The sequence below is a fragment of the Bos grunniens genome, chromosome 9 (assembly GCF_055505025.1).
Source record: "Bos grunniens cultivar Pamir isolate PY7600 chromosome 9, Bosgru_T2T1.0, whole genome shotgun sequence".
Lineage (NCBI taxonomy): Eukaryota > Metazoa > Chordata > Mammalia > Artiodactyla > Bovidae > Bos > Bos grunniens.
Window position 1 is genome coordinate 92,099,858 of NC_141173.1, and position 27,066 is coordinate 92,126,923.

Here is a 27,066-nt window from a genome sequence, read left to right on the forward strand (position 1 = left end):
GAGGTCAAAACTTTGTCTACAAAGGAAATTAGAAGGAAATTGTAGGAGATAAAACACAGCTTTAGGTTCTGGCATTTCTCCAGCTTTGTTCACTTTAGTCTAATATTTTAAGAGGTAGAGAAGGGAGGGGAAGCAGAGAGGCAGCTGTTATGTTAATTATCCTGCTTGACATCCACAATGTGCCTGTAGTCCATCCTGCCTCCTCTCCTTCCATCTTGTGGATTTCAAAGTAATTTACCTGCCCTCCAAGCCCTACCGCAAAGCCAAAGAGATGATCTGAAACAGCAGAAAAAGACCAAAAAGCAATGTTCCCAGAAAGCGCAACATGAGTAAACTCAAACATGTCTTACTGGATGAAACACGTAAGTTTTAATCATAAACAGGACTAGGACATCTTCTGGGCAGCGCAAAACACCTACGTGTTACTACACAGCTAAATGCTGGTTCTGCTGCCGTACTCTGTGGGGCAGGGAGGAAGTCTCCCCGACCCCGAACTCCCGCCCCCATCCCTCTGACCTCTCTTTGCCCAGATACACATGATCCTGTGTGATGGGCAGCTGTGTCTAAAAGCTCGCACCAGGCTCTAGAGAAGCAGACTGGCATGCTAGTACGGAGGATGGACACCTTGATCGAGCTGCTCAGCACTGTCCTGGGGCCATGGCCACTTCCAGAACCAAGCCAGAAGGCCATGTAGCAGCTGGACCCATCCAGGAAGAACCAGGCTACTTTCCCCAGGGATTGAAGTCAAAGACAATCTCCCTGCTGCTCCTGACGCAGCCCCACGCATGAAGCCCCCAAGATGTGAGGACCACAGGGGGGCCCACCTTGGGGTGGGTTGACTCCCTGATTGGTGGATGCTGGACAGGTCACCGGCTGAAGAAGGGAGGCTGGGGCCCATCTCCTACTGAGGCTCCAAACGGGAAATTGATCACCCCTGTCCCATATGCCCTCAGCAAAAACCTCCTCACTCTGCTGCTACAGAGTGTAGGCTTTCACATCTAAGGGAGTGTCACTGCACAAATGGGGAAAACAGACACTGCGGTCTCCCTGGAGGTCACAGAGCCAAGAGTGTGCAGCAGAGCCTGGATTAAAATGCAAAACCCTGCCTCCCAGGCCAGCGCTCACACCACTTGGCCACAGCGTGTCCCTGGTGGCAGCTCATTCATCAACCACAATTTCCCCCGTTACTTTCCTAAACAAGTGTAGGGCATCTCAGAGCAGAAGACAAGGCTCTGTCCATTTTAAGAAGAACACGCAGAATGCAGCAAGTGTTATGTAATCAACGGGACGCGGACTGCCAATGGCAAGCAATAGGCAGCACATTTTTTCCCACCATTCTCAGTGATGTAATTGTATATGCCCTTGGCTCAGGTTCACAGCAGAGCAGTCCGAATGCTGCCGACTTTGTCCAAAGCAAGACAGTTAAGGAAATGGCATCCTTTGCATGGCACCACAATTGACGTGGATCCCACCCTATGCCAGCCAGTTTATAAGCACGATGCCCTTGGAGGTGGTTTTAGCCCACGCCTAAAAGAGCTATAAATACTCGCCACATCACAGATGCAATGAAGAGTCAGAACCTGGCCAGATTTAACTCACTCATGTTCAAGCCAAAACTCAGTCAACTACGAAATGTAACTAAGTTCACATTTCTTTTTCCCCATCCAGCTGCCATTTCATAGGCTGAATATTTCAAGCACCAGCATCAGTTATTAAACTATCAAAAATATCTGTAAAATATAAAAATGATTTTTACGTAACAAAAACAGACCAAAAAAATCAAACCCCATTTGTCATTTCAATGGAGAAGATGACATGTTCATTCAGGACCATCTTCATCTTTTTATTCTTTATAAAAGATAGGAAAATAAAATGAATACAGAATTTTTTCCATAAAAGGAAAACGTTTTCTGTAAAGGCCAAGAGAGCAAATATTTTCAGCTTTAAGTGGATACACTGTTCCTGAAACAACTACCCAACTCTACCACAGTAACATAAAAGTAGTCACAGATAACACTTAAATGAATGGGCATGGCTGTGTCCCAATAAAACTTTATTTACAAAAATAGACAGCAGGCCAGATTGAAGGTTCAGGCTATTGTTTGCCAGCTCTTCCTAGAAAATTATTTCTTTTCTTCCCTTCTGATATTATCTTCAGCTCATGCTCTACTTCAGCGGATCATTAAGAAAATGATGACAAGCAAGATAGCAAAACCAAGGAGACTTAAAAGGTGAGACCCTTAAAAAACCATCATCGCAGTACAGATCACCTTTTCCTGAACTAACCAGTGCACAGAGAAGGTCGACAGCCTCCAGCACAAGTTCCTGGTGTCCAATGCGTGTGACACCCAGCTCCTCGAGATCCTGGTGGGAAATCTGTAGCAGCTGCTCTCCGTTAATCTTCTCTCGTTCAAACTTGTGGACATACTGCTGCAGGCAATCATCTAAGCCTACCGAGAAAGCAAAACAATCCATTATTGTCACTTTGTTCCCTTACTCCAAAAAATGCCCACATTTAAATCAACCTCAGGAATCACCGGTTATGCTCCACTATTTGATGGTCCACACAATCAAGTGTGCTCTCATCTTCTTAAACAAGTTTTAAATCTAAATTTTAAATTTAAATCACAGCTTAAATTTCCAGATGGATCCCACAATTTTGACAGTTATCTTTCCATTCCCTTCTAGCTAGAAGAATAAACACTAACCCCTGGTGGTTTGAAAAGCTAGTTATCTGTGCTACACATACATTTGTCTGTTGGCTAAGCAGTCTTTCTCTGGAACATCAGCCCTCCCCCAGCCCATGTGATTCCAGTGGACATGCCAATGAAGATGCTCTGCCACAGTGATTGGCCACACTATTCTATCCACCAGACAGTAATAGGTTCAGGGATGAACATGTGATTCAAGCAGAACCAATCAAAATCTCCCCTAAGATTTGATATGTGAACAAACGAAGACAAAGTCTCTCTCTTCTTTTCCAATTAGAAGTCATAAAGATACAGTCTTAGGGATTTTGGGAGTCACTTTTCTGATTTGTTTTTTTTTTTTTTAATAAATCCATTTGAGGCAAAGAAGATACCCCAGTAATATCCTACGTGTCCCTGGATCTAATCCTGTTTAAAGATACTTCTAACCCCAGAATATTTTTACTTATATCAAAATAAATTTCCGTTTTAGCTTAAGCTTATCTGTGTTGAATTTCTGTCCCTTGCAAATGAAAAGTTCTGATGAATACAGAACCCAGAGGAGAAGCTTTCAGGAGTGGAGCCAGACAAAGACAATGTTCAATGGGTTCACTTATGGGAATTTTTCCAGGTCAAATACTATGGCCAACAGGGCTGTATTTTAATATTCTTATACAATGATTGAAATAGGTAAGCCCAATAGAACTTGGGATTCTTTATTCCTTTATAGAGAACTCTCTTGTCAATATGTTTTAATGGTTTTACTAGCATATTTCACTCTAAATCAGTTTATCTATTCAAGCCTAATAAAAGCCACCTGAGTGTTTTAAAAGACTAGATTTATATAAATTCAATCCCACACAAAGGAGGAAAACTCAATTTAACCTGAAAAAGTATGTGGAAGGCATGTTGCTGTCCCCTCCCCCGCTAAACACACACACACACACACACACACACACACACACACACACACACACACACACAAACTTCATTTACCCCTCCCGAAAGCTCTCTATGTGGGTACTCTGAACCAGGAAAGTAGACATAGGTCTGGCACTTACTTTTGGCAATACTAGAGTCCACGAACCTCAAAATCTAGAGTCCATTTAGCACTCAAAATGTGTTAAGTGATATCTCTGCCCCACTATTTTGAAAGTTTTTAAAGTGGCAAAAACTTTCACCATTTGCCTCCTGATAAGATGTAGAAAGAGAAACAGAGTCCTAATAACCATTTGGGACTATCAAATACCTGAAGCAGAGATTAAGAAAAAATTAATTTTATGGTAACAAGTTACTACGGTAACTAGTAGTAACTAGTCTAACCCACCCTCCCTGAAGAGACATCTGTCTAACAGAGGGGTTCTGTCACACAGCAGCGAGGTTGTGGCAACTATATAAACCCACCTCCACTTCGATGGCCTCGAGCCACCGGGGGCCTCCATTGCATGTGAGTCGAGCAGGTAGTGGAGGCCACACCAGCCAGCAGGTATCGAGGGTCACCGTCCAGGGTACCCAGGGCGGTCTGCAAGGGTGCAGAGTCTATCTGCAGGGCACAACAGTGATAGTCCTAGAGACAAGGAGAGCCTCCTTGCAACTCCGTTCCCATTTCATGGATGACTAGATCAAGGCTCATGGAGATTCTGTACCTTGTCCACGGGTACATAGCTGCTACAATGCCAAGAGGACGATTTTGTTAGCCATTTTCTTCAGCCCAATATGGAAGAAAAGAGCTCAAATTCAAATCAAGGTTTGTTGACACAAGCCCCAATCCTTTTGCATTCTACCCAGCAAACATGGGACTATAACAATTCCTCTCCAAGCTTGCCCCTAAATAAGGAGTAAGGTCTAATCACAGCTGTTAAAACAGAAGCATGGAAACCCAGGGGTCCTGAGAAGGTACTTCACATTTCATTGACCCCCAAAACTGGGAAAGTATGAACAAAAGACTAATCACTGTGAATTTTACTCTAAATTACTTAGCCAGTTTTAAGCCAGATTGATTCAATATCTTATACCCTCCCCTCCTTCAGAATGTTCTCTTTCCTTGCCTGCACTTAAGCTTTAAATAGATGTTTAGGACAATCATATTAAACATTTAAACCCTGTTACAGCTGAATCAATCTTCCCAAGATACATATGTTGAAGTTCTAATCAGCAGTACCTCAGAACATTACTGAACTTGGAGGTAATGTTTTTAAAGAGTTGATTAAGTCAAACGAGGTCATATGGGTGAGCCCAAACCCAATATGAAGGAGGAAATGGAAACTGACTCCAATATTCTTGGCTGGAAAATCCTATGAACAGAGGAGCCTGGTGGGCTACAGTTCCTGAGGTCACAAAGAGTCGGACACGACTGAGCAACTGAGCACACAAACCCAGTATGACTGGTGTTCTTATGAGAAAAGGAGACATACGTACCCAGAGAAGAACATGTGAAGACATATAGGGGAAGGTCTCTACAAGCCAGGAAGAGAGGCCTCAGAAGAAACCATCTCTGCGAATACTATGATCTCAGACTTCTGGCCTCCAGAATTTGGAGAAATCAAATTCCTGTTGTTTCAGCCACCCAGTCTGTGGGGCTATGTTATGACAGCTCTAACAAACCAACACAAACCTAAGGATACTTTACTTCATGTTCATCCACACGTGATAAACTTTTTCCTAAAATAAGCAAGGCCCAGTGACCAACAGAATTACGATTCATGTTTACTGTGCCAAGCAAGTTATTTGCTCAAAATAGGAGAATGAGACCGGCTCACGTGACTTCTCATGTGGAGAATAAACTAGTCCATTACATTTAAAGTGCAGGACCACACGCACCACAGGTGTTCACAAAACTCCATCCTTTAATAGTAAGTAGAAAGAAAGATGAGGCCAGGTTTCTCTTTTAACTGTAAAAAGTTCCACTGAAGAAACAAGATTTCAGAAATAGCTTCAGAGCATTAAGTAAATATTTTGGACACAAAGAAGGAGGCTGATATGGGAGATGTAAAGACGTTTCTGGATAGGACGAGAGAGAAGTGAAGAAAACAGCAGAACATTTGCCTGCAAAATGTCCAGCATCTCCTGGAGGATTCAGAGGACTATAAATGATTTGACCTCGACTAATCAAAAGATCCCCAAGATGTAGTAGAATTACCAAGTAGAAACACCATGTGATTACCTGCCCAAATACAGAATCTAGAGCGACTTAAAGACTCCCCACTGTGGAAGCAATCTAAATGCCCATCAAAAGACAAACGGATAAAGATGTGATACACACACACACACACACACACACACACACACACACTGGGATATTCAGTTCAGTTCAGTTCAGTCGCTCATTCATGTCCGACTCTTTGCGACCCCATGAATCGCAGCACGCCAGGCCTCCCTGTCCATCACCAACTCCCGGAGTTCACTCAAACTCATGTCCATCGAGTCGGTGATGCCATCCAGCCATCTCATCCTCTGGCGTCCCCTTCTCCTCTTGCCCCCAATCCCTCCCAGCATCACGGTCTTTTCCAATGAGTCAACTCTTTGCATGAGGTGGCCAAAGTACTGGAGTTTCAGCTTTAGCATCATTCCTTCCAAAGAAATCCCAGGGCTGATCTCCTTTAGAATGGACTGGTTGGATCTCCTTGCAGTCCAAGGGACTCTCAAGAGTCTTCTTCAGCACCACAGTTCAAATGCATCAATTCTTTGGTGCTCAGCTTTCTTCACAGTCCAACTCTCACATCCATACATGACCACTGGAAAAACCATAGCCTTGACTAGACAGACCTTTGTTGGCAAAGTAATGTCTCTGCTTTCAAATATGCTATCTGGGTTGGTCATAACTTTCCTTCCAAGGAGTAAGCGTCCTTTAATTTCATGGCTGCAATCACCATCTGCAGTGATTTTGGAGCCCCCAAAAATAAAGTCAGACACTGTTTCCACTCTTTCCCCTTACTCGGCCATAAAAAAGAATGAAACAATGTCATCTGCAGCATCATGGATGAACTTAGAGATACTAAGTGAAGTAAGTCAGAGAAAAGTAAATAAATAATATCACTTATATGTAGAATAAAAAAAAAGATACGATGAAAATTGAAAGAGACTCATGAAGAAAACAAACTTATAGTTACCAAAGAGGAAGGGATAAATTAAGAATTTGGGATTAATAGACACAGTACTATAAATAAATAACCACGAAGGACTTACTGTATAGCACAGGGAACTATATTCAATATCTTATGATAACCTACAATGGAAAAGACTCTGGAAAGGAATAGAAAAATACATATATATGTATAACTGAATCACTTTCCTGCATACTCGAGACTAACACACCATTGTAAATCAACTATACCTCAATAAAAAACTTCAAAAATAAAAAGACTTTCCCCTCAAGGGACACATATATTGAATATGCTATGTTTTAAATAGTATTGTCTCCAGTTTTATTATTCCAATACATCATGGCCTATTGTTCAGTTATCCTATTGTTTAGAATACAATTAAACATTCACAAACAGCCAAATCAAACTATTATGCAGTCCCACAAAGGAGGGGAAAATCCCCAATTTAAAATGAACCGGTTTTAGAATTTGTAATACACCTTGCACTTTAACTTATTTGTCAAATGTATCTATTTACCAGTTCTTTGCTTCAAGGAACTTACAGAAAGTCTAGCAGAGCTGAGAGAAAGACATAATTACACAAAATTAGATTAAAGACATTCCATTTATACAAATTAAATTAAACACACAATTCAATGTGAAAAGAACCACGAAGGAAAAGGATAGGGTTCCCACAGAATGGAAGCCGCAGGGAGAGACACCCAGACTCGCCCCATTCTTAAACCTGCAAATAATCCTACACTCTCAAAGAAATCCCAAAGGCAAAAAGGAAAAAAACAAACATCTCATGATTTTTAAAAATACTGTTCTCTGATTTATGTCAGAAAAGCCAAGAGGGCAGCGGTTAAGAGCCCGAGTCCAATCTCCGTCCACTTCCTGCTAACTGAGTACCTGGAACAAGTAGCCCAGTTGGTTCACTTGTAAAACAGAGATAATAACACTACCTACCACCCAACTCTATGCTTCTGGAATTACTGTTCTTTGTCACCCCGTTTTGTCAAGGTTTGTTGGCCTTAAGTTTAAAGCTGGTTGATACCAGTGGTTTAGGTACAGCTGTCCGAGTTCCGGCAGTAACACCATGTTTGAAACACAGGGTGTGCTGAGTTTTAGCTCAGTTAAAGGACTGAGGAATACTTTTTGCTTTATCAGACAAGCCTTTGACCCACTGGCCTTTCTTAATGAGTCAAAAGAACAACCAGTGTCTCTAGAAGGAGAAAGGGAGGTGATTCTGTTGCTGACCATGGTGTCTGGCCTCCTTAATCAATAGAAATTGATAAGAGATCAGACAAGAAATTCAGGAAAGGCTTTATTGGGGCCCCTGTTGCAGCAAGGGGAGCAAAAACAGGTAACATGTCCCCTTACTCCCTCCCCGAGGCGGGCAAGCTGGTTCCTTATATGGAGGGAGGGTAGGGGCGGGTCCAGGGCTGGTTTGGTGGGGAGGATTAGCGGTTTGCCCAGCACTTTGGTGCTCCTGTGTGCTGGGGGCAAGTGCAATACCCTGTTTTGCTCCCAGTTCCTTCAAGAAGTGGCAGTTGGGAGTTTTTGGTCTTTTTGTATCTTATTGTCCATAACTTGCCCCAATTGGGCATGCACATGCTTATTTTTGTCCCTTCTAGTTTCTTTGTATTCTGTTGCTCCAGGAGATGTTTGTCCAAGCACTGCAGCAAAGGGTCCCGGGTCCCAGCCTGTCTCAGCCCCAGGGACAGCCTGAGACAAAAGGGCACAGCCAGCCTTTGCACCTGCCGATGGAAGCACAGTTCCTCCCCTCAACCTGGAAGAAGCCAGTTTCCTCCCAAGCCATCCTCTTTCTCCCCTATCATAATATCCCGTATCCACTTTAAGGAGAGAAACTACAGCCATGACTTCTCTTTTTCGGCTCAAGATCCTCTGTCTTCCCCTACTGATCTGAAAAGCAAGAAAAGCAGAATGAACTGCACACTGAAGGTAACCCAAGCACAAGCTAACTATTACAAGGGGTGAACTGATGCTTTTAACCTAATCATGACCAAATCTAAGAGAAATACAGTATCACATCTCATGTTAATGAATAGTCACACATTAAACAGGTATTTGTTTTGTGATTTTTAAAAAAAAATATTTCTTACCCCTTTGGAAATGCCTATTTCTTATATTGGGGCTTCCCAGGTGGTACTAGTGGTAAAGAATCCACCTGCCAATGCGGGAGAAGAGGGTTCCATCCTTGAGTCAGGAAGATCCCCTGGAGGATGGCATGGTAACTCACTCCAGATTTCTAGCCTGGAGAAGCCCCATGGACAGAGGAGCCTGATGGGCTACAGTCCATAGGGTCCCAAAGAGTTGGATACGACTGAAGCAACTCAGCACACTTCTTATATTGAAGGCAAAAGGAGAAGGAGGCGGGAAAGGATGAGGTGGTTAGACAGCATCACTGACTCAATGAACATGAATCTGAGCAAACTCCAGGAGACAGCAGAGGATGGAGGGGCTGGCGTGCTACAGTCCATGTGGTCCCAAAGAGTCAGGAACAACTTAGCAACTGCACAGTAAATTTCTTATATTAGGTTTCATAATATGCACACTAGTCCAGCAGAATGTGTGAATTGCTTATAGTTAAGTATCCATGTATTGTTGATGTGTGCACTGGGAAAGCACCATCAAAAATCTCAAAGCTACAGGGGCTTTCCAGGAGGGCCAGTGGTGCTTCCACTGCAGGGGGCACAGGCCAGTTCCTGGCTGGGGAACCTGAGACCCCACATGCTGTCCATTGTGATAAAAAAAGGAAAAACAAAAAGCCCGAAAGCCACAGATCTCTACAGTGATGCCTCCCAGGTTCTTTTAACTAATCTAAAACTCAAAACAATTCAAACCTGAACTCCTCATCTTTCTCATCAAGCCTGCTTCTCCCCCACTTTGATCATTTTGGTCAATGACTCCAAGACTTACAGAGTTGTCCAAGCTAGAAAGTGGGAGCCATCCCCCTCCTCCTCCTCCAGATTCTTCCTCCCCAGGACTTCCAGTCTTCAGGCCTTTGCATTCTCGCCCTCTCAATGTTGAGTTGAGAGGGCCTCCACCAGAGCCCTCCATCTCATCTCATTGTCACAGCTGCCTGGGTGTCTACACTCATCTAGAAACTGGTTGCCCTGTGCAGTCCCTTCTTCCCCTTAGTTCAGCCTCCACAATCCCTGAGCAAAAACCATCCTCTGCTTAACAGATCCAAATCCGTGAGCTTAGCAGGGCATTCCAAGACTTTCAGAACTGTCCTCTTCCAAACACCTCTACAATCCTACTTTTCTATAATATTCCTCCTTCTGCTGATGATGGAGAAAACACCCTGAGTTTCTCTGAAAGGAACAAAGGTGTAACTCAGAGACTGGCAAATACAACTGATGGGCCAAATCCAGCCCACTGCTCCGTTTGGGAGATAAAGTTTCATGGGAACACAGCCACGCTCTTTTGTTTACATATTGTCTCTGGCTGCTTTCGAGATACAGTAACAGAACTGAGTAGTTGAGACAGAGACCAAATGCCTCCAAGGCCTAAAATATTTACTCTCTGGCCTTTTACAGAAAAGGTGCGCCAAGCCTTGGTATAACCAACAGCAGCAACGAGTAAGTAGTTCTGAGGGATGATAAATCTGCCAACTGGAAAAACAAACAAGACTGGGAATGAGGTGACTCTGATTCCTTTCTTTTTGTATTTTTAGAAGAATCACTTGATATAATTACACCGAATTAAAAAGCAGGAAAAAAAAATGTTATCTCCCTTCCTCTCACCCCAAAAAAGTCCTGAACATGTTTTAGGAGACACTTTACAATTTTTTTTTAATAATTTTATTTTTATTTATCTGGCTGCACCAAATCTTAGTTGTGGCACGGGGAATCTTTAGTCTTCACTGCAGCGTGTGGGATCTAGCTCCCTGACCTAGAGATCAGGAACCCCTGCACTGGGAGCGTGAAGTATTAACCACTGGACCACCAGGCAAGTCCAGACCTCTTACAATTTCTATCCACTTTATATACAACAAAATTCACCCCTTTTCAGTTTACAAGTCAATGAATTTTGACAAATACATACAGCCATGTAATGACACCTCAATCATGATGTGAACATTTCTATCACCCCAAACAGTTGCCTTGGGCCCTTTTGCTGGGTCAATTCTTTCTCCATGGCCCCTGGTAACCAATGCCTAATGGTTAAGGTTAATGCCTAAGGTTCCCTTCTAATGAAGGGAACCTGGTTTCTCACCTGGCTTTGGTCCCTGTCCTGCCATGCACAACACTAGCAAAATCACTTTATTTCCAGTTCTTGGGCCCCTCGTGTGAACTAACAGACTTCCATTAAGACTGATACCCCCACACACTTTTTACTCACTTCTTTGATTTTCTCAGTCATCCTACCAGGCTTCTGGTTAAATATAATTTGAAAAAAGAGGACCAGAACTAAAGATAATGTCTGAAAAGAACTCTCAGGGGTGGGAGAGAGGTTCAAGTAGGAGGGGATACATGTACACACATGGCTCTTGTACAGCAGAAACTAATACAGCATCATAAACCAATTATCCTCCAATTAAAAATAAACTTAAAAAAATAATAAATTTTTAAAAAGCTCTCTCAGTACTTTTCAGATCTAAAAGTCTACACTTCTCCACTTAGTACTGATACCTGCACTTAGAGTTGCAGAGTATAAAAAAGGAAATAAATTGCTCAGGAACTGGAATCCCAAACCTCCTTAGAGCCAAAGACAATCATCAAAATGAAAGAATCTGGTCTTGAGAAAAATTCCATCAGGGTTTCTGCCCTCATTAGAGCTGTGAGTATACGAAGTCATGCCCAAGGCTGCCGCCGCCTTGAAAGCAGAAGCTGCTTAAAATCCAAACACATCCAAAGATGCAGTCACAGGGATACTAGAAGCTCAACTGCGAACCAACAAAGCCTCTTCACTATGTTCATGGGATGGAGCAGCTTATTTTGAGGAGGAGGGACACTCTGCTGACTATCTAGGGTGGGGAGGAGAGGGGCAGGTACCAAGCTGAAAAAATAGAAATACTGAAGACAAAATAAAAGTCTGTGCTTTTCTGTTTACAATAGCTAGGGCATGGAAGCAACCTAGATGTCCATCGGCAGACAAATGGATAAGAAAGTTGTAGTACATATACACAATGGAATATTACTCAGCTATTAAAAAGAATGCATTTGAGTCAGTTCTAATGAGGTGGATGAAACTGGAGCCTTTTATACAGAGTGAAGTAAGTCAGTAAGAAAAACACCAATACAGTACATTAACGCATATATATGGAATTTAGAAAGATGGTAACGATGACCCTATATGCAAGACAGCAAAAGAGACACAGATGTAAAGAACAGACTTTTGGACTCTGTTGGGACTCTTTTGGACTTCTCTGTGGGAGAAGGCGAGGGTGTGATGATTTGAGAGAATAGCACTGAAACATGTATAGTACCATATGTGAAATAGATCACCAGTCCAAGTTCAACGCATGAAATAGGACACACAAAGCCGGTGCACTGGGACAACCCAGAGGGATGGAATGGGGAGGGAGGTAGGGGGTGGGGGGATTCGGGACAGGAGGACACGTGTACACCTGTGGCTGATTCATGCAGATGTATGGCAAAAACCACCACAATATTGTGAAGTAATTAGCCTCCAATTAAAATAAATAAATTATTATTTTTTAAAGTCTGTGCTTTTAAACATTTAGGAGAGGCTGGTCCACACATCATGGAAGAGCTGCAAAAGAATGTAGCTTTGATGTCTTATGGAGAAGCAACCAAAGTTTCTAAAGCAAACCAAGTTTCTTGCTAGTAACCAACCTCTTCTAAGACTTACATCACTCTGAGGACATCAGAAGATGGAACCAAATAGCCAGCCAACTCCTTGGGTTTTACTATATACATGGATTTATGACTGAAACAAAACTTGGAAATAGCAAATATATCCATGCCAGGATAATTTAAGAAAGTGAAAATAGGAGTTCAAGGATTCAAGTTACCCAGAAAACAACAGTCAGATGAGCTGCCTTCATTTGAGGTTTATGAACTAGGAAAGAATGCAACTCAGCTGAAGACTTTCACCAGGAAACTCTGGCTTCCAAGATTGCAGGTCTGGCAACTCCTCCCCTGTCCCCTCCCCTGTCTGAAGTTGTGTCAGACTCTGCACAACTTCTGATACTGTGAAAGGGCAGCCTGCTATGCCCCCAGCATCCTGAGTCCAGCCTCAAAGGGCAGACCAGAGTGGGGACAGGGGAAAGGACAGAAGTTACTGTTGTCTGAAACCATCATTTGGGGAAGATACTTATACTGCTCTAAATCACTGAAAAAGCACTGACATGCGAATCAGAATCAACCAAAGAACTGATGGTCTACAGGGATGATGAAAATTCAGAATGTAATAAGAGCTCAGCATTGCATTCCCCTTCCCTTGCCCCCAACCCCCAAAAGTATGATAAACTTGAAAGATAACACCGAGGGCAGGAAAGAAATTCAACAGTGATGTAGACGTCTGCAGCTCTGTGTGTGCGTACACAGACATATAACCGTTGTTATTAAACAAAGACAGCAAGGCAAGTGTTCAGATGCTAAAAACAAACAAAAAAAAAATTGTGAAGATGAACACAAAGCAAGCCACAATACTCTGGGGTAAAAGAAATGTGAACTTTCCAAGGCCGGTGTTGTAATTCAGTAACCAAACCGCTGTATCCAATTCTGGAACCATGGACCGAGACGGGAGGGAGGGGGGCAACACGTGAAAGATGAGAAAAGAATTTACTGTCCTTTGCCCAGTGAATTATACTCTCCCCCACCCCCAGCACAGTTTATTTTTCCAAAACTATAAATTAGATTTGGTCTAAAAACCAAACATTGGCTAAAAACTATTGTCACTGGCATGCTTACCCTGAACCCAGTTTCCTGGACACACAGCAAGTTCAAGTTCATGGTGCTACAGACAAGCCACTCAAGAGTGTGGACCAGGTGGCGGCCACAGGAGCAACCTGGAAGCTGCACTCATTGCTTGAGTGTCAATACCACCCAGGAGCACGTTCTACCTTGAGGAGATGAACACGCAACACAGTCACCTCCAGTTTGCCTGAGTCCATTGAGATATCCATGGAAAAACTACAGTCTGTCCGATCCTCTGGGATTCCCAGGTGGTGCAGTGGTAAAGTACTCTGCCTGCCAATGCAGGAGACACAGGAGACATGGCTTCGATCCCTGGTTCAGGAAGATCCCCTGGAGGAGGAAATGGCAACCCACTCCAGTATTCTTGCCTGGAGAGTCCCATGGACAGAGGAGCCTGGTGGGCTACAGTCCACAGGGCTGCAAAGAATTGGACATGACTGAGCAACTGAGCACATGTACACACACACTCACACACACATGTGAGCCATGTGAAGGACAGTACTGAAGCCTGTATGAGATTGGAAGACCTGAGGGTTTTGTTACCCTCCAGAGTTCTTCGCCTCCTTCAACAGAAATTGATCAAAGGCCAGGCAAGAAATTCAGGCAAGGCCTTATCCCCCCTGCTTCAGCAGGGGGAGTGAGAACAAGCACCAGGGTGAGAATGGGGTGTGTCCAGGGGTCGGGCTGGAAGGATGACAGGTGGCTTGACGACCCCTTAGGTGGTGTTGAGGGCGGGGGGCATGCGCAGTATCTGCTTTTGTTCCTGACCGCCTACTTTCACTCCGGACTCTTCAAAAGGGGCAGTTGGGTTTCTTGGTCTCTTTGTATCTTCTTGTCCATAATTTGGCCCAATTGCTCAAGCATGTAGTTATTTTTAGTCCCATACAGTTTCTTTGTATTTTGTTGCTGGAGGAGAGGTGTGTCCAGATGCAAACGTTGCAGCAAGGGGTCCCAGGTCCCAGCCTGTCTCAGTTTGATGCAAGAAGCTGACAATATCAGCAGCTGATGAAAGGGATGTTCACATACAAGGAGAGTGGAGAAAGGCCCGCACAGCTGCAAAGTTGGTGACAGATGCCTAGGACAATGGAGCGGGTTTGTCAGGCGGCATCAATCTTTTTTTAATAACAGCTTTATTGAAGTAGCATGTACAGAACCTACAATTCACCTATATAGAGTGTACAATTCAATGAGTTCTGATATATTCTGCAACCATAACCACAACCAAATTTACATTTTCAATCCTACCCCCCCCCAAAAAAAACCTCTGGACTCTTAAAGTATTTACTGCCCATTTCACCACCCCACCCCCACCAGTAGGCCAAATGAACCTACTTTCTGTCTTTCTGGGTCTGCCTGGCTATTTCACATAATGGAGTCTAGATATTGCACATAAATCAGGTCATATATGATTTTTGGTGCTTGACACCTTTCACGTAGACTAACATTCTCAACGCTCATTAAAACCTTCTCAACACACAGTTTAAACGTTACTCCCTTGCTCCAAGTCCTGCTGGCTCCCATGGCACCTGGGGTAAAATCCGCAACCAGTAAAGTTCAGACTGGTCTGTCTGGGTCCTGCCCGCCTCTCCAACTTCATGTCCTGCATTATCCTCCTCAGACCACCATGCTCGACATGGAGGATATTTGGTCCTTTCTACCTCAACACCTGTCCCCATGATGTTCCTTGAACCTGGAATGCGGATTCCTCCTCACCCCTCATCTCAGCTCAGATGTCACATTACAGGGAGACCCCTGGAAGGTCTCCACTGAACATCACCATTGTTCGTCACTGTATGTCCTGTCTACTTCCTTCCTAGGACTTAGCGAGCCTGTGAGCACCTCTTTGTTCATTAGTCTGCATTTGCCTCTCTCTCTAAAACATGAGACCCGTGCATGCTTCTGTTGATGACCCACCTCAGATACTGGCTGGATAAAATAGAAAACAGAAAAGAAATCCTGGCTGAGGTTGAAGACCCCAACTCCGAAGGAGTGAATGGTGAAGGCTGTAGGACCCCACCTCCCTCCATCTGCCATCCTCCTCTGAGGGATCCCGTCTGGCTCTCATCTCCTCATCTTTCTTTCTGGAACCCCCTCAGACCAGAGCTGTGGACATTCCTGATATTCCTGATGGGAAAACCCATACAGAAGGTCCTAGCCCTTGCAGCTGTGATGTAGCAGAGGAAGAATCTTCTGGGTTCTTTCACACAAAATCCCCACAAGTTTTCCATAATCGTGGCTTGACAATATGTCCACTCTGGTTTCCTGAAGGATTAAAGTGACACTTTCTCCTCATTCTCCAGGAAAGTCCCAATTTTCACTACTCTCTGGTAAAACGTGAAATGTCCCACGTCCTGTGCTGCTGAGTGGCACTGATCTCATAAGTCGTCAGCCTGCAAAGTCACTTTTGTGTTGTGCGGAGTGAAGAGCACGCAGGCCTGTGACTCCGGGTCTCAGGAGCTGGGCGGCCTCAGACTGTCGCCCATCCCTCAGTGTGCAAAGGCAGGGGCTGAGAAGCTGGCCCTGTGCTCAGAAAAGCACCACATTCCTACAAGTCTCTAGTCTTTTGTTTTTGTCCTCAGGGCATGGCTTACAGGATCTTAGTTCCCCAACCTGGGATCGAACCCAAGCCCACAGCAATGTACTCGCCAAGTTCTAACCACTGAACTGCCAGAGAATCCCCATACAATTCTGTAATCTTGGGGCTTTCCTGGTGGCTCAGACAGTGAGGAATCTGCCTACAGGGGACCCAGGTTTGATCCCTGGGTCAGGAAGAACCCCTGGAGAAGGTAATGGCAACCCATTCCAGTATTCTTGCCTGGAGAATCCCATGGACAGAGGAGCCTGGCAGGCTAAACTACATGGAGTTCCATGGATCTTAGGTCACCAACTTCTTCTTCCCATCCTCAAATTAGTAAAACACCACCATCATCCAACCCCCTGTTAAAAGAAAGGGCAAGGGCTCAAATACCAAAGCCAGTCCAGTCAGTCAGTTCGATCACTCAATCGTGTCCAACTCTTTGTGACCCCATGGACCGCAGCACCCCAGGCCTCCCTGTCCATCACCAACTCCTGGAGTTCACTCAAACTCATGTCCATTGAGTCGGTGATGCCATCCAGCCATCTCATCCTCTGTCATCCCCTTCTCCTCCTGCCCTCAATCTTTCCTAGCATCAGGGTCTTTCTTTTCAAAGGAGTCAGCTCTTCGCATCAGGTGGCCAAAGTATTGGAGTTGCAGCTTCAACATCAGTCCTTCCAAAGAACATTCAGGACTGATCTCCTTTAGGATGGACTGGTTGGATCTCCTTGCTACCCAAGGGACTCTCAAGAGTCTTCTCCAACACCACAGTTCAAAAGCATCCATTCTTCTGCGCTCAGCTTTCTTTATAGTCCAACTCTCACATCCATATACGACTACAGCTCACATCCAAAGGACAGGTAGTTAGCACTATTAATACACAGTAACTAACATGGGGAAAAGAGTACTTTATAATACCTTATAAGATCATATGGGCTTCCCTGATAGCTCAGTTGGTAAAGAATCCACCTGCAATGAAGGAGACCCCAGTTTGATTCCTGGGTCAGGAAGATCCCCTGGAGAAGGGAATGGCAACCCAGTCCAGTATTCTTGCCTAGAGAATTCCATGGACTGTATGTATAGTCCATGAGGTCACAAAGAGTCAGACACAACTGAGCAACTTTCACTTTCACAAGATCATAAGGACCAGAATGAAGGCGGAATTGTAAAGTGTATACTCCTTGCCTTTGTATTGTATATAATTTAAGGACTGGTCCTGTGCTGGCTCAGTGAGGACTCGTTCAGGACTCAGTGTAACCCACCTCCCTGGATCTACTCCCCGATCATGAAGCCGGGCCAGCAGTGCCCACTCTGTTGATGTCTCATTTCCTAACAACACTCTAAGACACAAGTGAGACAAATTTGTACTTTTATCCTAAGAAATTTTAAGTCTTTTCTAGCTCTCCCATTTTTTAAAGTGACTCTGGAAACCGGCCTTTTAGGCCAGTGATGACCATAAGAGGGTAGCAATACACCAATAAAAATGACTGCCTTTAAAGAATTAAATATCTGTAGGATTCACCAAACTCAGAACACCTATATTTCTCAGATAACTTTTCAAAACCTTGAACTTAAGAAAGGCAAGCTATCTCTTTCTGAGAGCAAATAAAAATAGGGAAGATCAGGCAGTATACTTCAAGTTTTCTGCGTGCCATTAGCATCCCAGAAAAGACAAAGGCAAAGAGAGTAAATACAACAAAAACAAAGAGAAAGAAAGAGAAGGGGAAAATGAGAAGTAGCTGTCAGTACAGGGCAATAATTAATTGTATATCCTAAGGGCGACAGAGAAAAAAAAAAAGATATGCACCCCAGTGTTCATAGCAGCACTGTTTACAACAGCCAAGACATAGAAATAACCTAAATGTCCATCAACAGAGGAACGGGTAAGGAAATACGGTATACATATACAATGGAATATTACTCAGCCATAAAAAAGAACAAAATAATGCCATTTGCAGCAACATGGATGGATGTAGAGACTGTCATACTATGAAGTAAATCAGACAGAGCAACACAAATATCATATGATACCACTTACATGTGGACTCTAAAAAAGTGATACAGAGCACCGGGTTGAGCCCCCTGTGCTGTTAGCCATTTATTTTACATGTGATAACGTGTGTGTTTCAGTGCTACTCTCTCCTCCCCGTGCTGTGTCCAAAGTCCGCCATGTCTCCGTCTCTATTCCTGCCCTGCAAGGAGGTTCATCAGCACCACTTTTCTAGATCCCACCGTGACAACCTAGAGCAGTGGGATGGGTGGGGGTGGGGGGAAGGTTCAAGAGAGGGGGACATACATACACTTATGGCTAATTCACACTGTTGTACGGCAGAAGCCAACACAATATGGTAAAGCAATTGTTCTCCAATTAAAAATAATTTTTTAAAAAAAACTAATACAAATGAACTGATTTACAAAACAGAAATAGACTCATGGACATAAAAATCAAATTTACGGTTACTAAGGGGGACACCGTAAATTTGATTTTTATGTCCATGAATCTATGTCTGTCTATGGGGTCGCACAGAGTCGGACACGACTGAAGCGACTTAGCAGCAGCAGCAAGGGGGAAAGGCGGGTGGGGAGGGTAAACTAGTTGAGGAATAACAGATACACACAACTACATATAAGACAGATAAACAGCAAGGGCCTACTGCATAGCACAGGGCTATATTCAGTGTCTTGTGTAACCAATAATGGGAAAGAGTTTGAAAAAGAATAGAAGGTTATTTATATATGTATAACCGAATCACTTCTCTGCACACCTGAAACTAACATAACGCTGTAAATTGACTATACTCCAATTTAAAAAATCAGCCAAGTAAACCACAGGGACGGGGAGAGGGGGGAGCCTGTGTATGTTGCGCTTTCTAAGCAGAGAATGGCTCTGTTCACTGGACTCCTGTATGGACTTGCATCTACCACAGAATCAGAAACAAAGAGAAGCACCTGCCCTCCAGAAGCACGGGCAAGCACGAGCAAGGATGGTGCAAAAACTGGGGAACAGCACAAAAGTGGAGAGCTCTAGCGCAGGCTCTGCTCTCAGGGCAAGACTGGAGAACTCCCAGGAAGAATCCCTAGTGGGGAAGAAGAGGAAGAGGGAGAAAGATGTCCTGAGCTGTTGTCTTGCACTTGCATTTTCTTACAACACCAAGAAAATGTAGGGGTGCTGCTCCATGAACAAGAGTTAACTGCAAAGAGAAAAGCAGGACAGGGAGGCAAGCAGGCAGGCTCAGTAAGTTCCCTCCATACAAATGCGGGCCACTCCAAGAGCACATTCGTAAGCCCAACAGAGTTAGCCAAGGAATCCAACTTAACACAATCCTATCTTTATAGTACTGCACTGTAACAGGTTTATAATACTTTTTACCTAAATAATACAGAAAGAACAAACAACCAGAAAAAAATAAAGAAGACATTTTTAATCTTACAGTCCAGCACAACAGCTGGCATACAGGGGCTGGCATCGAGTGAAGAGACAAGAAGAGTTACTGCCTGGAGGAGAGACAGGAGGCGGGAGATGTTAGAGCTGAAGGATCATCAGCGACGGAGAGCAAGTTGCATCTCACTCGTGCCTGACATTGATGGCACAGTTCTGGTTCCTTCCTGGATTCAATTCTATCTGCCCCCTGGAAAACACGATCAGGTGATGTCTGGGTAGCCCTGCACTCTATCCAGTCATCGCTGCCATTGTTTACTGTACAATAAAGTACACAAAAGCACAACCACTTGCTGAGGATGTACGTATGTGACAGACACGTGACCTGACTTACATGATTGAACTTGCAAACGCACGTTCACATCTTTGACAGTTTGCAACTTGAAGGTGCATATATAGGGGACTTGGGCTTTCCTGGTGGCTCAGACGGTAAAGACTCCACCTGCAATGTGGGAGACCTGGATTCGATCCCTGGGTTGGGAAGATCTCCTGGAGGAAGGCATGGCAACCCACGCCAGTATTCAGTATTCTTGCCTGGAGAATCCCCATGGACAAATGTGCCTGGCAGGCTACAGTCCATGGGGTCGCAAACAGTCAGACACGACTGGGAAACTAAGCGCGCGCACACACACACACACACACACACTCTTAGGGGACGTACTGTACTGGAAAGTAAAGAGAGAGCTGAGGCTTTGAGAAAGAGGAACTGCAGATTCGATGGCTACTCTGTTTCCACTGAGAGCCCCCAAAAAGCCTTGACATTCATCATGGAGACCAGACCTTAAAGACAACAATGGCTACTGAAATCCTTTTCAGGGGACCTCCTACCTCATCCTCCCCAAATCCCACCGCACCACCACTACCCGCTGCTCGGAAGCTCACAGTATTTGACTCCAATCACCTCTATCCTTTCATCAGCCTGTTTCTTATTTTAGAAAAGCACGGTACTACCAACAAAACACGGGCTTCCCTGGTGGCTCAGATGGTAAAGAATCTGCCTGCAATATAAGAGACCCAGGTTTGATGCCTGCATCGGGAAGATACCCTGGAGAAGGGAATGGCAACCCACTCCAGTACTCTTGCCTGGAGAATTTCGTGAACAGAGGCACCTCATGTGCTGAGATCACAGAGTTGGCTACGACTGAGTGACTATCACACATACACACCAACAAAACACAAGCTTTCTGCTCGTAAGTCCTGAACGAGTGACATTTTCCTCAGAACAATGAGTTCATTCTATCTGAGCCAACTTTGATCTATTCATTTAGCATCAACTATTTGCTGCCTGGGGCTTCCCTGGTGGCTCAGATGGTAAAGAATCTCCCTGAAATGAGGGAGACCTGGGTTCAGTCTCTGGGTTGGGAAGATCCCTTGGAGGAGGGCATGGCAACCTACTCCAGTATTCTTGCTTGGAGAATCCCTATGGACAGAAGAGCCGGGAGGGCCACAGTTCATGGGGTTGCAAAGAGTTGGACACAGTTGAGCGACTAAGCACAGCATAGCACATTCACTAGCACTGATGTATAGAGGGTTTGCAAATGCCTTCAGCGTGCAGGGGTTTTGGCGGGGGGGGGGGCGGTGTAGTCTCATGAAATATATGGTCAACAGGTGGTCCTGATGAGGGCCAGCAACTGGAGACGTCACCTTCTTCCACAGTCATCATGACAACTGTTCAGTCACCCAAGCAAAATCCATTGGTCAGATTCCTAAGAGGGAACCGCTTCAAGTGATTTCATAAAAGGCTTATGCCTGATGGGAAAATCACACCTCCAGATTATCTTTCTATTGAAAACATATTTAATTTGAAATTGATTTTTATAATTGTTTATTATTTATTCATTGATACTATATAGCATCAGATCAGATCAGATCAGTCGCTCAGTCGTGTCCGACTCTTTGCGACCCCATGAATCGCAGCACACCAGGCCTCCCTGTCCATTACCAACTCCCGGAGTCCACTGAGACTCACGTCCATCGAGTCAGTGATGCCATCCAGCCATCTCATCCTCTGTCGTCCCCTTCTCCTCTTGCCCCCAATCCCTCCCAGCATCAGAGTCTTGATGCTTTTGAACTGTGGTGTTGGAGAAGACTCTTGAGAGTCCCTTGGACTGCAAGGAGATCCAACCAGTCCATTCTGAAGGAGATCAGCCCTGGGATTTCTTTGGAAGGAATGATGCTGGGGCTGAAGCTCCAGTACTTTGGCCACCTCATGCGAAGAGCTGACTCATTGGAAAAGACTATATAGCATACCATGTGTGTATATCTATAGATACACATGTAGATACACACACATAAGTGACATCATATAGAGAGATATACACACATACACACACATATGTGTGCGTGCTCAGTCACTTCAGCTGTGTGAGACTCTTTACGAGTTTGTATATAGGTGTATACTTCTATCACTTTCTACTTTTTCTCAGTATAGATATACACACAGTATATATGGCAGTATAGATATAGCCAGAAGACCAGAACAGTGGTCTGTCTCAGAACAGCGGCTCAGAATCTGCTTCCTAGAAGAGCACAGGAATGCTGAGGGTCTGCACTACACCGCATGTTCTATAGTCTTCTGCCAGATCTTTACCCAGCTGACTTTCTCAGGTCCTTCTGATCTCAACTTGATGTCACTTCTCAGAGAGGTCCTCCCTGACCACCTAATCTTTAAAAGTCCAGAGACGTGTCCCAGTCACTTCTATCTTACCATCTTATTTTCTTCTGAAGACATCACTCTGAAAGTGCCTGCTTTACTAGCTAATGGCCTCCTGTCAGTCTCCTCCCTCTAAACCATCTAAAGCCTAGGAGTTGGAGTCCTTATCTATCTTATCACCTGCATGACTCCACCTCCGAGAACATTTTTGCTCCTATGAGGCACTCAGTAACTGTCAAATGAATGAAGAATGCATGGATCCACATGCTCCAAACAAAACATGAGGAAAGAACGGAGAGACGAAACACAGCAGGCACAGAGTCAGACAACCCGGCTTAAAATCCAGCTTGACTCTGCCATGTGTCCAGGGCCAACTATTTAACTTTTAGACTTCAGTTAGCTTTGAACTAATACAACAGAAAGTATTGAGCTTGAGAGTACTTTGCAAATTATGAATTATTCTATCATTGTTATGAAAGACATCTTGAGTGAATATTTGTAGTGGCCCCAATGAAAAGGTTCATGAGAATACATCTGTAAATGAGTTAATCTGGCAAGAGAGAACTTTTCTCATCTTCTGAATTAATCATATTTTAATTAAAAATTTTAAAAGTGTAAAATTCAGTGATATTTAGTCTACTCAAAAGGTTGTGTGACCACCATCTAATTTGAGAACATTTCCATCACCCAAAAAAAAAATCCCACACACACTGGCAACCACTCTCCACCCTCCCTCTACCCAAATCCTGCAGTCACTAATCTATACTCTGACTCTATGGATGTGCCTTTTCTGGACAGTTCTTATAAACAGAACCCTACAAGATGTAGCCTTCTGTGTCTGGCTTATTTCACTTAGCACGTTTCCAAGGTTCATGCATGTTGCAGCATGCATCAATACTTCATTCCTTTTTATGGTTGAATAATAACCCATGGTATGGATATACTGTATATTATCTTTAATTGATTCAGCAGTTGATGGACAAATGGGTTGTTTCTACTTTTTGGCCATAATGAATAATGCTGTCGTGAGCATTCATGCACAGGTGTCTACCTGAGCATATGCTTTCAAACCTCTTGAGTATATACCTAGGTATATACCTAGGAGTGGAATTATTGAGTCATACCATGACTCTATATTTTAACTTTTTGAGAAATTGCCAAAATACGTCCCAAAGGAATTGCACCATTTTTCATTCTTACACTGAATTTATGAGGGTTTTAGTTTCTCCATATCTTCACCAACACTTACTATTATCCATCTTGTTTTAGAGTCAAACTAGTCAGTGTGGTGTAATATTTTATTATGTTATCAGATTTTAACATCCTAATTATTAATAAGTCCTCCAAAACAGAATACAAATGCCAGAGAGCAGGAAAAAGCCCAGATGATATCAAGGCAATGTTTCCTAACTTCAGTCATTCAAGAACCACCTTAATGATTTTGTCAACCCTGAGTGCCATTTCTACTATTTCATACTTCATTTTTTAAAAGTCAGTTCACTTTTCACTTCATTTTTTAAAAAGTCTGTAAATCACTACTATAAACTAGTATCACTTGCCACAAGCAGAAAGTATCATAAACATTATAAGGAAAACAAAAAGCAAAGTTAGCTAGCTATTAATCTCCGAGGGCTTGCTTCTTCATGTTAAAAGAGAACTTGCAAGGAACGGGTGTTGAAGAAAGGCTAGCTACAAAGACAGTTCCCTTGACCTGTCAGACTCTAAAATCATCTCTAAGACTATCATGAGCTCCTCACTTTGGAAAAGTCTACTGCAACTTTTCAGGAAATACCTCTCCTGAAAGAGGTCAGGAAATGAGTCCCATCACGATGATTAGATTGGAGGGGTGTTAAAAGACTGCTCCCTAACAGCTGTCATATTTCGGTAGCCTGTTACACTTGGTTGAGGGGTGTCCCTTCTCTGTGTTAACGAACTTTGTTCAAATTTCCAATAAGTTGGCCCATACTCCAGCTGCAAGCACCTGGCCCTCCAAGTTCCAACAAAAACAACTTTCCGAGCAAATAGACGTAATGCGAATTAGAACTAAAGAGCATCTGCCCCTGGGCAGACAAGTCCAGACAGCGCGACCAGTAATGTGACAAAGTGCCTGGAAGAGCCTGACTGACGGCGCTGGCCCCGAGTGCAATGAAAACACACGCCTGATTGCGCTCAGGTACACTCAACCTCCCTCTCCCGGCCCGACACATGCACTATTTACACACAAGTGAGATAAAAACAGTCAATGACAGCATATCCAGGCACCTCCAGATTTGAACACTAATTATCATCCGTCATCATCCAAGCTTCCCAGAACACTAAATTGCATCTTACTTTAAGAGGAAACGAAGGAGCAGTCCATCTGAAGGTTTCCTCTGCCTCTTTGGGTACTCCGATTCACCCCTCAGATCTCAGTTGAAACATCTCTTCCAGTGGGAATATTTTCTTGGCCCTCAGTACTGAATCCCCTTAGCACGCATCTCCCAGCACCTTCACTTGCCCCTCGTGACACATCTCGCTTTATCATTTAATATTTGCATGCTGGTGTCTGTCTCCCCAGCAGGACGAGCTCCAGGAGGACAGGAAGCAGGTTGGTTTTCTCCATCATTATTCCCGCCACGGTTCAGCCAGTTCTTGGCACAAAGGAGGTGTTCGAGGACTATTTGTTGAATGAATGAGTTCAAACAATGTCAAAATTTTGCTGTACAGTATAAGGCTTGCCTATGTTTACAAACATAAGGGGGAAAAGCAGAAGCAGTGATAGATTTTATTTTCTTCGGCTCCCAAATCACTGCAGACGGTGAATGCAATCATGAAATTAAGACACTTGCTCCTTGGAAGGAAAGTCAGGACAAACCTTGACAGTGTATTAAAAACCAGAAACATCACTTTGCCAACAAAGGCACGTAAAGTCAAAGCTATGGTTTTTCCATTAGTCATGTATGGATATGAGAGTTGGACTATAAAGAAAGCTGAGCACCAAAGAATTCATACTTTTGAACTGTGGTGCTGGTGAAGACTCTTAAGGATCCCTTGGACTGCAAGGAGATCCAACCAGTCAATCCTAAAGGAAACAAGTCCTGAATACTCATTAGAAGGACTGATGCTGAAGCTGAAGCTCCAATACTTTGGCCAACTGATGAGAAGAGTTGACTTACTAGAAAAGACACTGATGCTGGGAAAGACTGAAGGCTTCCAGGATAAGAGGGTGGCAGAGGATGAGATGGTTAGATGGCATCACTGACTCAATGGACATGAATTTGAGCAAACTCTGGGAGATACTGACTGACAGGGAAGCCTGGTGGGCTGTAGTCCATGGGGTCGCAAAGAGCTGGACACGATTTAGTGACTGAACAACAACAACGTTTACAATGACCATCAAAACTGTGTTTCAAAAAGACCAAAGGGCTCAGGACAGATGTTCTTCAACTTCCTAGCATTTCCTGCTACTGGACTGCAATCCAGTTCTTTCCATACAATAGAAGCCTCTCTTTCTTTCACGTAACTTCCAAACAATGAAATTAGGACTGGAGTCTATCAATGAGCCTTTATGGGGACCTGTTGGTCAGTGGTGGAGGAACTGGCGACGAGGGAGGGGAAAAAAGGCACAAAAACTAAAATTTACAGAATGTTTACAATGTGTCACATACTCTTTCTTTAATATACAAAAAAAATCCTTTTTATCACATGAGACAACTGAGACTTGTAAAATGTAGTAACTTGCTCAGTCACACAGCTAATAAATGGTCAAAAAGAAGCAAGTGTCTGGTTTTCTGTGAGCTGAAGAAGTTACGTAAGTGCCAGATAGATGATGCAAACTGTGTGTGTGCTCAGTCGCTCAGTCGTGTCTGACTCTTTGAGATCCCAGAGACTGCAGCCCACCAGACTCTTCTGTCCATGGGATTTTCCAGGCAAGAATACTGGAGTGAGCTGCTATCTCCTCCAGGGGATCTTCCCGATCCCAGGACGGAACCCACATCTTCTGCACCTCCTGCACTGGCAGGCGGATTCTTGACCACTGCGCCACCTGGGAAGCCCAGTGCAAGTTGGAAAAGGCCTGAAAGAACAGACGAAAATGAGCTGAAAGAGGCAGAGGAGGGCACTTAATACAACTGCTTATAAGAGCTAATAGGTATGGACCCTTTTCCATATGCCAGGCACGGAACTAAAGCATCTGGCACACGTTATTTCACTGGTTCATCATATCAGCTTTATGCAGTGGCATTACTATTATTCCCCTTTTATGGAGTACAACTGTGGCTTCAGAGAAGTGGCCCGACCAAGGTGAGACAGTGGGTACAATGTCTGAGAACTGAATCTGGTTGTACGAGTTCAGGTCAGAGCACTAACCCCTTCCTGAACTTCCTACCATGATACTGGGAGAGAACGGTGTGAACTAGGGCCCAGAGGAGGGAGGAGGTAGTCATGCAGTGAGTGCCTTCAGCGGTGTCTACTGTTTGTCAGGACACGGCACGGAGCATAGTGAGCAGAGATGAATCGCATGGATCCTGCTCCCTAGGAGTTTATTTGGAAGGAAGACAGTGAAGGTCTTAAGGCAGGTTTTAAGGCAGGTCTTAAAAGTATAGGGTCTGGAGCCAAGTTGCCTGGGTTCAAACACTGACTAAGTTGTGCAAAGTTGAGGGCTGAAATAAAGAAAATGGTCTAAGTCCTTAATACATACCTGGCTCACAAGCAGCATAAATCAATGTGAGCTATTAT

At 44.0% G+C, this 27,066-nt stretch overlaps 1 protein-coding gene across 5 annotated transcripts in view; it reads right to left on the minus strand.

Moving 5' to 3' along the window:
- CNKSR3 (CNKSR family member 3) overlaps window positions 1-27,066 on the minus strand; it is a 106,179-nt gene that overhangs the window by 39,298 nt on the left and 39,815 nt on the right. For 3 of the 5 annotated variants that reach the window (XM_086318419.1, XM_086318415.1, XM_086318414.1), the window contains one exon: window positions 2,287-2,450. Coding sequence is in view for 4 of the 5 variants with exons in the window: in XM_086318415.1 (XP_086174541.1) it covers window positions 2,287-2,450 (164 nt within the window). In the remaining variant the exon portion in view is untranslated. Of the gene's footprint in view, window positions 1-2,270; window positions 2,451-4,091; window positions 4,356-27,066 lie in introns of all 5 variants that reach the window. The other 2 variants (XM_086318417.1, XM_086318418.1) reach the window with 2 other exon arrangements.